Raw genomic sequence first — 12,500 nt, 5'->3', positions numbered from 1 at the left:
AAAAAAGAAAGAAAAGAAAAGAGAAGAAGACGAAGAAGAAGAAGAAGAAGACGAAAAGTAGTAGTAGTAGTAGTAGTAGTAGTAGTAGTAGACGTCGAAAAGTGGTAACAGTAGTAGTAGTATTAGTAGTAGTAGAAGAAGAAGGAGAAGAGAAAAAGAAGATGAAAAGCAGCAGCAGCAGCAGCAGCAGTAGTAGAAGAACGAGAAGACAACACCCCCTCCCCCCTCCCGAAAACAACAACGACACTCGGTTCCAGCGCGGTGTGGCCAGTCGTCAGTTCAGGAGGTGTGACAACATCCCAGTCCCTTGTCTGGTCAGGGAGTTCCTCATCTCCACACGGCGTTTTGTTTCAGGTCGTCAGTTGAACTGTTTGACTGCAGAAAAAAAGATAAAGAGACTGACAACACAGTTACAATGCATTCGTGCTTCATAACTTATTTCACATAGCGGTGCACGTTCAGAAGAGGGTTGGGGAGGTGAGGGGAGGGGTGCGGGAGGTGAAGGGGGTAAGTGTATGCAAGAGAGAGAAACGAAACGAAACGAATTTTATTTCAAGAGAGTAGTGGAATAAGCATTACTACTTTTATTTATTTACTTATTTTACATCGCGCCCTCTGGCCAGCAAAAAAAACAACAAAACAAACAAACAAAAAACAACAAAACAAAACAAAACAATCCTAACAGACTAGCAAACAACAAACAAACAAAAACAAAAAACCCAACCCTACCCCCCACACCCCCTCCACCCCCCAAAAAAACACCCAACATCAACAATAACCACATACAAAAAAATCTGAAAAAACACACACATGAAAATAGTCAGCCATAGGTCATATTCCATACACAGAAAAATAAGATAAGAAAAGAGACAGAGACAGACAGAGACAGACGGACAGACGGACAGACAGACAGACAGAGGCAGATACAGACACAAAAAGACAGAGAGAGGGTGGGGGAGTAGTCGGGGGATGGGGGTGGGGGTGGGAGTTGGAGAACAGAGTGAAGTGATACAATCAAGCCCAATCAAAAATCATTCCATCATGAACAGACAAAAAACCCACCATAGTTGGAATAATAGTTGGAGAAAAGGCACGTTTTCTTTCTGTAACAACAACAACAACAAAATCTATACATACATGCATTGGTACATGGATATTCACACGCAAATTTATGTATTTAGATACATACAGACATATATACACACGTCCGTACTTAGATAAGCATGTGACATATAAATCAATTAATCTATCCCTATACAGAATGGGAACAGAAACACCCACCCACTCACCCAGACACACATACACGCGCGTTTGCGCGTGCAAACACTGCAATTTTAATTCCATTTAGTCTACCACATAAACTTACACTCCCACCAACAAGGTTTTAAAATTTTAAGAGTACACTTTCCTGCCCCCTCCCCACACACAATTAAAGGTGTCTTTGGATAGACTTCCCATAATGATAAACATTTCTTTACGTTCCTGCATTGTTGTTCCTACGAAAAATAAAAATATCCTTCCTAGTATGGGTAACAGTCATCAATGCCACCTAATGACTTGCACTACGTTGATGTCAAACTTTGCAGTAAACACATTGTTCAACGTGCCAGCGACCACTGTGCTTACCGAAGCGATCTGGCCAGTGAATACAAGTGAACGTGAAAGTCACATCCCACGAACGAAGAAGACGAAGTACTTCCTACAATGGACAGTCATCAGTGCACTTGTTTTCCTCAACTACATAACACTTGTCAAACTGGCGGCAAACACACCGTCAACATGCCAGCGGCTACTGTACTCACGGCAACTTTTCGGCCAGCACGTCTTTGTAGCACGCCCGGAAGTGGTATTTGTTACCTCCCATGAAGCCCTTGGTCGGGTCGGTGCCATTGACGCATTCGTGCATTTTCCCGTCATGATTGAGACCGAGGCTGGGTTTGGGAATAAGAAAAAGAAAGAAAGAAAGAAAGAAAAGAAGAAAAAAAAAAGAAAAAGAAAAGAAAAAGAAAAAAAAGGAAGAGATCTTGCTTGGCTTGAACAAGTTCATGTGAAGTAGATGTAGAGGTCACGTGATGTTGTGTGAGTCAGAGAGCTGCATCGTTTACGTGTTGCTGTATCTGCATACCGCTTCTTGTGAAAGCCTCGGAACTTTCAAGACTGGATGAGATTAAACAGGATACCGTTCAAAGCTTATCAGGTGTTGTCTTCCATGGATAATAATGCCAAGAAGACATATGTATGTATGTCTGTATGTCTGTATGTATGTATGTATGTAAATACAAACTGTTATTTCACGAGTGTTGTTGAATATGGTATTCACTATTTTTGTTGTTGTTGATTTTTGTTGTCGATGTGATGTGTCATAGCTCTTTTCTTTATTTTCTTATAATGTAACCCCCTTCAGAAAGAGGCCTTTCGTTATCGTTATCGTTGTCATTATCGTTATCATTATTGCTCTCTCTCTCTCTCCCATTTTTCTTTCTTCTCTTTTCTTGCCTTTTCCTCTTTCTCTTTCTTCTCTGTCTGTCAGCCTGTCAGCCTGTCTATTTGTCAGCCTGTCTGTCTTTCTGTCTGTCAACCTGTCTGTCTGTCTATCTATCTGTCAGCATGCCTGCCTGTCTATCTGCCTGCCTGTAGCTGTCTGTCTGCCTGCCTGCCTGCCTGAATGTCTCTGTCTCTCCCTCTCTCTCTTAAGAGAGACACTTATATCTTAGTTTTATTCGAAGCTGGTTATGGAATAAGACAACTACAGTAACACGTACAGAATCTTGTTGTTGCCCCCTGTTCATGTGGGGCCATGGCCTTGACTGAATAAACCATCTCTCTCTCTCTCTCTCTCCCTCTCCCCTTCCTCCCCACTATCTCTATCTTCATCGATCAGTGTTGTGTTCTATACCTGTGGCCCAGTTCGTGTAGCTCTATCCTGAAGTTGCAGCTGGTAGCTCTGCCGACGGAACATCTAAAGCGGGGTCTGCACACTGCCCCCAGCCAGGTCAGCCCCACTCGGTTCACGTCCGTCGTTTGTCTGTGAGACGACGAGCGCAATAGCTGAGTGGTTAAAGCGTTGGACTTTCAATCTGAGGGTCCCGGATTCGAATCCCGGTAACGGCGACTGGTGGGTAAATGGTGGAGGTTTTTCCGATCTCCTAGGTCAACATATGTGCAGACCTGCTTGTACATGAACCCTTTTCGTGTGTATACGCAAGCAGAAGTTCAAACACGCACGTTAAAGATCCTGTAATCCATGTCAGCGTTTGGTGGGTTATGGAAACAAGAACATACCCAGCATGCACACACCCCAAAACGGAATGTGGCTGCCTACATGGCGGGGTAAAAATGGTCATGCACGTAAAAGCCTACTCGTGTTCATACGAGTGAAAGTGGGAGTTGCAGCCCACGAACGAAGAAGAAGAAGAAGAAGAAGAAGAAGAAGAAGAAGAAGAAGAAGAAGAAGAAGAAGTCTGTGAGACAACGTGACGTGACAGTCCGCAGAATTAGCACACTGCTGTCAGAGTGGATGACGATGACGATGACTATGGTGGTGTCAGAAACAATGGTGATGGGATTATTGCTAATCTTGCATTGAAAAAAACAGTGTGCACGTGTGTGTGTATGAGTGTGTGTGCGTGTGTGTGTGTGTGTGTGTGTGTGTGTGTGTGTGTGTGTGTGTGTGTGTGTGTGTGTGTGTGTGTGTGTGTAAGGAGAAAGGTGGCAGAATGGTTAAGACACTCAGCTGCTAATACAGAGAGTCTCTGAGGGTGTGTGTTCGAGTCCCGCTCTCGCCCTTTCTCCGAAATTTAACCGGAAAATTAAACAGAGCATCTAGTATTTCGGTTGAGACGATAAACCGAGGTCCCGTGTGTAGCACGCACTTGGCGCACTGAAAGGAACCCATGGCAACGAGAGTGATGTCCTCTAGCAAAATTATATAAAAAGAAATCTACTCTGATAGGTACACAAGCATTTAAGCATGCACTCAAGGTCTGACAAGCGCGTTGGGTTATGCTGCTGTCAGGCATCTGCCAAGCAGAATTGGTGTAGCGTATATGGGTTTGTCTGGATGCAGTGACGCCTCCTTGAGAAACTGAAGCTGAAACTCGTGCGCGTACATGTGTGCGAACATGTGTGTGCGTGGTGCATAGTAGTAATACGTGATGTGTGTGTGTGTGTGTGTGTGTGTGTGTGTGTGTGTGTGTGCGCGCGCCACAGTTGCTCCTAATCACGAGAGTTTATGTGGTGCGTCCGTGTGTCCGTGTGTACCTAGGTGGTCCCTACACAGCACGTACAACACGTATGCCTCACGCAGTATGGAGCGTCACTTGATCGAAATGTCTGGATTTCGTCCCCTTACAGATCGCAACCATGCGTTCTCCAATCTTTTGCTGCGGTTTGACCTTGTACCAGGTCTGAATGAAACATGAGATGGGCAACAGGTTATTTATCATGTTGAAATCCTCTTCGTGTGATATTGATCAACATTTGATTTATACTAGCACTATATTTTCAAACGGATCACAGTATAAGGGACAACAATGATTTCGATAGGACAAAAAACAAAACAAAACATAAAATCATATCCTGGTATATATATATATATATATATATATATATCTACGATTACGATTCTACGATTCTGTCTACGATTCTGTATACTTACATGTATTACAAATTGTGAACCATCCTCACCCAACTCTTTTTTTTCTCGCACTGACATATCTTTACTTCTCTCTCTCCGTGTCTCTCTCTCTCTCTCTCTCTCTCTCTCTCTCTCTCCGTGTCTCTCTCTCTCCGTGTCTCTCTCTCTCTGTCTTTCTCATAATGTGTCCATCTGTCCATATCCCTATTTCCCATCGCCTTATTTGCTTTTTTTATGTCTCTTACATCTGTGTTTTAAATTTTATCATTACTGTTCTGTGTTAATTTCACTTGAATCATTCATGTGTAGCATTCATGCTAGGGTTTTGTTGTTGTTTTTCCCTTGGTGTGTGTGTGTGTTAGTGTGTGTTAGTGTTAGTGTTAGTGTTAGTGTGTGTGTGTGTGTGTGTGTGTGTGTGTGTGTGTGTGTGTGTGTGTGTGTTACTCGCTTCCGTTTCGTACAGATGTGAGCGATGTTGTGTCTCTCAATTTGATGCTGTGCTATACTTGTCCATTATACATGTATTAAGTATAGCAACATTCATATGCCTATGTGTTTGTGTATCTCTTAGATCAACAGCAGATGTGTAAGTCGGCCAAAGTGCTAATGTCTTCACCTTTGGAAAATAAAGATTTATTCATTCTCTCTCTCTCTCTCTCTCTCTCTCTCTCTCTCTCTCTGTGAGTCCATTTTTCACTCCTCACACCCACCGATGTCAAGGACTCAGTTAACCCCTTCTCACCGCTGACCAGCACCTGCATGCACCACCACCTCCCCCCCACATCCCTCACCCCACCACCTACATCTTTCACGCCCCCTGAACCAGCCACCCGTAACTCACGGGGTCAGTTCTCATGATGGTCACACTGACCAGCCGCAGTGTAAGGTCCCATCCCACCTCCGTCTTGTTGGACAGCAGACAGGCAGCCTGGGGAAGTAAGAACAGAACAAGGAAAGATTTCGCCAGAACAATGTCAGAGGAAAAGAGATGCAAGTTTCAAATCTGGAGAAAAGGAAATGTACGATACATGACTAAAAACAGTTTGAAAACGAGGCGATTGTAAAAAAACCGACAACCCCCCCCAAAACAAAACAAAACAAAACAAAACAAAACAAAAACAAAACAAAACAAACAAAAACAACCCCCCCCCTCCCACAAAAAACAAAAACAAAAACAAAACAAAAAAAAACAAAAAAACACAACAACAACAACAACAATAAAAACAAACAAAAAACCCAAACAAACACAAAACAAAACAAACGGACAAACAAACAAACGAACAAACACACGGAGCAATAACATGTTAATTCCTCACACTGGCGTGGATAATTATTGTCTTCCAAACGTAAGCCCTCTTCTTCGTGAAGAAGTGACATTACTTTTGAAACATAAAAACAGCTTAGGTATGATACAGCTTCCATCTAACTGGGGAAAGATAGAGAGATAGATGGATAAACAGACAGAGAGACAGATACATAGATAGATAGATAAAGACAGAGACATGGACAGGGACAGAAACAGAGACAGACAGACAGAGACAAAGAGTCAGAGAGACAGCGATGTTCAGGGTGTCTACGCACAGCGGACCACTTGATAATCATCATATGGATGATCTCAGTGTTGTTGATGTTGCCTTCTCTCGTTTTGCTTCTTTTCTGGTTGAGTTCCTCGATGAAGAACCTGTCTACGAAATCCCCTATCTCCACAGTGGCATTGCGGTATCTAACGCTGCGTCTCGGATCACTTCGTGCTTCGGAGGCTGTGTACATAGATAGATACATAGATACATAGCATGTGCATAGATGGATAAAGAATTTTAGACAATATTCAATGCTGCCACCATTGTCATTAGCGGCATTGTTATCATCATCTTCATGATAACGGCAATGATCATCTTACTGCAGCAGCAGCAAGAAGCAGCAACAGCAGCAGCAGCAGAAGTAACAACAGCAGCATACACTGACGATATTGGTGTCATAGTGATAATGATGCAGACAGCTGTCTGTGAAGACTGACACGGTGTTCACAATAACACCACCAGCAGCTCCACCAGTTGTGATAATGAAAAAGAATAATAATAATACTTATGATTCTGGTTCTGTAAATGACAATTGTGGTCTCCATAATCATAGATCATCACAAGGTGCATCACTTGTCGCGGTGTGATGGCTTGCGTGCCTCAGTGACCCAGAGAGCTATGCCAGCGGGAGCGTAAGCTCCTGGCAGGGTCACCCAAGCTGGAAAGGTCAAAGGGTAGAGGTCAGACAAATGTGGACCATCCCACCCATGGGTCCAATACCCCTATCTGGAAAAAAGCCAAGAGTTACAGAAGCATCAACGACACTCCGAAACCAACATGGCCTGGGAGAGAGGCGGGACACTGAAGCAGAGCTAAAGAGGCTGGGATCCAGCTGGAGGGATGCAGAAAGGACAGCCCAGAGTTGAGTCCGGTGGAGAAACGTCGTGGATGGCCTGTGCTCCACAGGGACCGAATGGCTTTAGTAAGTAAGTAAGTAAGTAAGTAAGTAAGTAAGTAAGTATATCATAGATAACAATTGTTGAATATATCAATTTTAATGAACGCTAAATGTGATTTCTCATCTATAAATGATGATTGTAGCTTCTATCTCTTAAACAGTCATGTCAGTTTCTCTTTTCGTGCACGATTCTGTACAAACCCACAACTGTCATTGGGAATTTCCAGCACGTCGTGCAAGTCTCTTCGTTCATTTTGGTGGTCCTTCCACGTGACCAGAACGTGCATGACGTCATCAGCATCCCGTTTCTGGCTTGTGTGGGGCAAGGTGTGAATGTCGTAATCACGTCTGGCGGTCGTCACGGAACCCGTCTGTTGGTCACAATGTTTGTTTGATTAATGTTTGACACACCAGAAAAGATGAGTTGAACGTGACATCACACTATGCAGCGTAATAAGTATAACGACAGATTTAAACACTTTGAAACACCACACAAAACATGTTTCATATTTCATTCAGACACGAAACATGTTGAAGCAATTTGCCAGTGATACTAGATCTATTTAAGTGTCTTATCAACGGTTCTGTGTTTCTTACCAATTCACCATCACACATGGCAAGGGACGCAAATCCTTCTTCAACTCCCTCCAGGTCTCCGCTGAAGAAACAATCTCTGCGCTCATAATTTATCTCCCTTTCTCCCTCCTCGGTGATCTCCGTGAACGTCGCCCCGGAAGTGTCAACCGATCGTCTGACCAGCGACATGCGCAGTCGTTCACCGGATGTGAGTTGCAGTGAAAAGCTTGGTTTGTCGGAGAAGGTGTCTGAAGCGTGTGTTGCAACGTCACGTCTCGTTTGTCTGAAAGGGCACAGCGTCACACGTCATCAATTTTGATGTAACTTTGACCCCTCCCCACCCCCTGTGTGTGTGTGTGTGTGTGTGTGTGTGTGTGTGTGCGTGTGTGTGTGTGTGTGTGTGTGTGTGTGTGTGTACCTGTGTGTCTGGGTGTGCTGAATTATTGATAGCTTACTTGAAAAAGCTTCTATGCAATAACAAATAATGATGACTATTACTCGTATGGTGCAGTTTCAGTTTCAGTAGCTCAAGGCGTCACTGCTTTCGGACAAATCCATATACGCTACACCACATCTGCCAGGCAGATGCCTGACCAGCAGCGTAACCCAACACGCTTAGTCAGGCCTTGAGAAAGAAAAAAAAATTTTTGAAATGCTACTCATTGCATAACCATCCACCATTTATTTCAAAATTCCTTCACAAGTCGTAACTCACAATGAAACTGGTAGGGAAGTAATGTTTCGCAGACTTTTAGGCAGTGAGTTCCAAACAGTGGGAGCGACAGAGCACACACACACACACACACACACACACACACACACACACACACACACACACACACACACACACAGAGGGTATATATATTTTTAGAGAGAGAGAGGGAGAGGCAGGGAGGAAGGGTTGGGGAAAAGAACAATGGAAAATTGTAAATCAAGTCAAACCATGTTCCCCATGGCCCAGCCGACCGCGAGGGCCAATTTCAGGACTGAGACCCCAAACAGTGTTAAAAGTTCAGTAAGATTAGCATAAAGGAGAGCGATTCCAAAACAAAGTCTGTCAAAGTCAGTTAAACACAGCCTGTCTTTCGCACCGTTGTTATCAAGAATGTGTTGGTTGATGTCTCCATTGTACGAAAGGGTTTGAAAATAATGTTGGCGGTGACACTGAATGAATCCTCTCTTCTTCTTTCTTTCTTTCTTTCTGTCCTTTTTGGCCAGAGCCACAGACGCCCAATAAGTCATTCGCAAATCTCGTTGGGTCCCTTGATGTCGTCTGAATCTGACTGGCAAAAGGATTAGGAATCCTTCTCTTTCTTTCCATAGCCCTGCATCTTCTGTTGCCTTTGATGTCAGAATTCAGGATATCTTTGGCTCAACAAATGAATAGTTGAATATCCCCTTTAGGAATGGTATTCAAGGCTCGATAATGAGTTGATAGTTGATGGATAATCTATATTGTTATCAAGGCTCGGTAATGAATAGAATTCAAAGAAAGTGGATAGAAAACCTATCAGTGTTATCGAAAAGCAAAAATGTTGATGCACGTTATCCATGGTTAAGCTGTGGCAAGTCTGTCATTTGTGTGTGTGTGTGTGTGTGTGTGTGTGTGTGTGTGTGTGTGTGTGTGATTGTGTGTGTGTGTGTGTGTGTGTGTGTGTGTGTGTGTGTGTGTGATTGTGTGTGTGTGTGAGTGTGTGTGTGTGTGTGTGTGTGTATGATTGTGTGTGTGTGTGTGTGTGTGTGTGTGCGTGTGTGTGTGTGTGTGTGCGTATGTGTGTGTGTGTGTGTGTGTGTGTGTGTGTGTGTGTGTTGTGTGTGTGTGTGTGTGTGTGTGGTGTGTGTGTGTGTGTGTGTACAACAACGTGCTAGCTGTTGCCTCTCGTTGTCTAACTGGCCTCAGAAATCACGTAGGCAACAACATTGAAGGATTCCACTCTTCTTTCTCCTTTTCTGTCCTTTTTGTCCAGAGCAACAGATGTTCAACGAAATGATTTTGTGAAACTGGTCTGATGACGTGAACTAGGGATGAAAGCGTTGTCAGATGACGTTTGATAAATCATTTCTGATCCCGTCTACCGATTTTGGTCTACAATGGCTAAAGGATTAAGCCACATGATGAATTCTCTCCACAATGGCTAACGGATTAAGCCACATGATGAATTCTGTTCACAATGGCTAAAGGATTAAGCCACATGATGAATTCTCTCCACAATGGCTAAAGGATTAAGCCACATGATGAATTCTCTCCACAATGGCTAAAGGATTAAGCCACGTGATGAATTCTCTCCACAATGGCTAAAGGATTAAGCCACATGATGAATTCTCTCCACAATGGTTAAAGGATTAAGCCACATGATGAATTCTCTCTACAATGGTTAAAGGATTAAGCCACATGATGAATTCTCTCCACAATGGCTAAAGGATTAAGCCACGTGATGAATTCTCTCCACAATGGCTAAAGGATTAAGCCACATGATGAATTCTCTCCACAATGGCTAAAGGATTAAGCCACATAATGAATTCTCTCTACAATGGTTAAAGGATTAAGCCACATGATGAATTCTCTCTACAATGGCTAAAGGATTAAGCCACATGATGAATTCTCTCCACAATGGCTAAAGGATTAAGCCACATGATGAATTCTCTCCACAATGGTTAAAGGATTAAGCCACATGATTAATTCTCTCCACAATGGCTAAAGGATTAAGCCACGTGACGAATTATCTCCACAATGGCTAAAGGATTAAGCCACATGATGAATTCTCTCCACAATGGCTAAAGGATTAAGCCACATGATTAATTCTCTCCACAATGGCTAAAGGATTAAGCCACGTGATGAATTCTCTCCACAATGGCTAAAGGATTAAACCACACGATAAATTCTTTCTCTTTCTGCAGTCCTGCATCTTCTGGTGCCTTTGACACCAGAGTTCAGGACACCTTCGGCTCAATAGCTGAAAACCCCCATTCGAAACTTAGTTAATGAATAATAGTCATAAAAGCTGGATTAAGAACATATGCCGCACTAGAAAAAGCGAAATTCCGATGCTTTTCTTATTGGTTAAGCCACGAACAGGTGACAATGAATTGGTGAATGATGTGAACTATGTATCTGGACCCTGTATGTGGCCTAAAAACCGGTATAGAAATATGAATAGTGAGGTGGAGAAGCCAACATCAGCATAACTCTGTGTCGAAGGTGGGGAAGGTGTGGTTAAGGGAGGTGGTGTTTGAGGGGCGGTAATTTTGTTCTGACGTGTGAATTGTGAACTGTGTACACGTTGTTGGCGAAACAGAAAAAAAAAATGTTTGAGCAATATAACTAAATGGATAAGTGAAAATAAAATGTACTATTATGCTGTACGAACATAATGTAGTCAGCATGTGGCGGGTGGAGTCTCTTCAGAGATCCCAGTACAGGGAACACTGCCCCTGTGTCACTACTTGTTCACCTGACAATGCTTGGGTCCTAACAGCTGAGTTGAGCTGACCCCTCATGCTGCTCATGCATTCCTCACCTCCCTTTAGGATCCCTAATGTAAGCATAAGGTGCAAAGATAAATCATTTTCTTGGTATTTCTGATTATAACCATTAGTTGTTGTATTTCTCCACAGTATACCTCACCCAAACTCACAATGGTATACACATTTTACGTGCGTGTCACACACAGACTTTAAGTATCATTCAATGAGCTTGCAAGCAAACACACGCACACAGACCCACACAAAATATTACTCTCTCTGTCTCTGTCTGTCCGCCTCTTTATATATATATATATATATATATATATATATATATATATATATATATATGTGTGTGTGTGTGTGTGTGTGTGTGTGTGTGTATAGTTGTGTGCGTGTGTGTGCGTGCGTGCATGTGTGTGTGGTTTGTGTGCGTGTTACCTTATCTCTTCCTTGGCAGTGGTGTCCACTGCGTAAAGTGTAGCAAAGTCATAGCCATCAACCTCCCCTGAAATGTCAACAAAGTGTTTAGAACGCATGGACAGACAGCAGCAGGTGAAACAACAGCAACTGTTGTAAAAGTAGTGGCAGCAGTAGAAGCAGCAGTAGCAGTAGTAGTTCCTAAATGTCTTCCTTCTATATGACCCCGCATCTCTCTCTCTCTCTGTGTCTGTCTCTCTGTTTCTGTGTCTCTCTGTGTGTGTGTCTCTCTCTGTGTGTGTCTCTCTCTGTGTCTGTCTCTCTGTGTGTCTGTCTCTCTCTGTGTCTGTGTGTCTCTGCCTCTGTCTCTGTGTCTCTGTCCCTCTCTCTCTCTCAGTCTATGCCTTTCACTCTCTTTGTGTACATAGCTACCATTACCTGATCGAACGATCCGTTGGATGCTCTCATCAAACTCAGCCTGAAAATAACAAATACCAGCATGAAAGAAATGGACATCGACATCAAAAGTAAGATGTAGCTCCTCTGAACAGTCATCCACACCAACAGTGACTTATGAAAGGAAAGAACATCGGACATCCAAAGGAAATAAGTACCATAATGCAAAAAGATAGTTGTCATTATATTAAAGTCTGCATTAGTGTGTGTGTGTGTGTGTGTGTGTGTGTGTGTGTGTGTGTGTGTGCATGCGTGACTGAAACCTGATTAAACGACGTAGGAAACGAATGATGAGCGCCCAATGGCAGCTAAAAGTCAGCTCAACCCAGTGTCTTTGTGTCAATGATTCCGTGGTTGTAAAGCGCTTAGAGCTTGGTCTCTGACCGAGGATAGGTGCTATATAAATATCCATATCATCATGATCATCATCATCAAAGAAGCACCAGCTTAAAGACACGTCATTTTTTAATGA

The 12,500-nt window shown here is 43.1% G+C and overlaps 1 protein-coding gene across 1 annotated transcript in view; it reads right to left on the bottom strand.

Moving 5' to 3' along the window:
- Positions 1-6,785: 6,785 nt before the first annotated feature.
- LOC143289347 (uncharacterized) overlaps positions 6,786-12,500 on the bottom strand; it is a 7,016-nt gene continuing 1,301 nt past the window's right edge. Inside the window, exons 2-6 of the mRNA XM_076598349.1 lie at positions 12,011-12,050; positions 11,594-11,660; positions 7,712-7,973; positions 7,320-7,485; positions 6,786-6,874 (exon numbers count right to left, since the gene is read on the bottom strand). Coding sequence (XP_076454464.1) covers positions 6,786-6,874; positions 7,320-7,485; positions 7,712-7,973; positions 11,594-11,660; positions 12,011-12,050 — 624 coding nt within the window. The remainder of the gene's footprint in view (positions 6,875-7,319; positions 7,486-7,711; positions 7,974-11,593; positions 11,661-12,010; positions 12,051-12,500) is intronic.

The sequence above is a fragment of the Babylonia areolata genome, chromosome 13, assembly GCF_041734735.1.
Source record: "Babylonia areolata isolate BAREFJ2019XMU chromosome 13, ASM4173473v1, whole genome shotgun sequence".
NCBI classification, from domain to species: Eukaryota; Metazoa; Mollusca; class Gastropoda; order Neogastropoda; family Buccinidae; genus Babylonia; species Babylonia areolata.
Note: the sequence above shows the minus strand (reverse complement) of the source record. Positions and strands in the feature narration are given on the sequence as shown.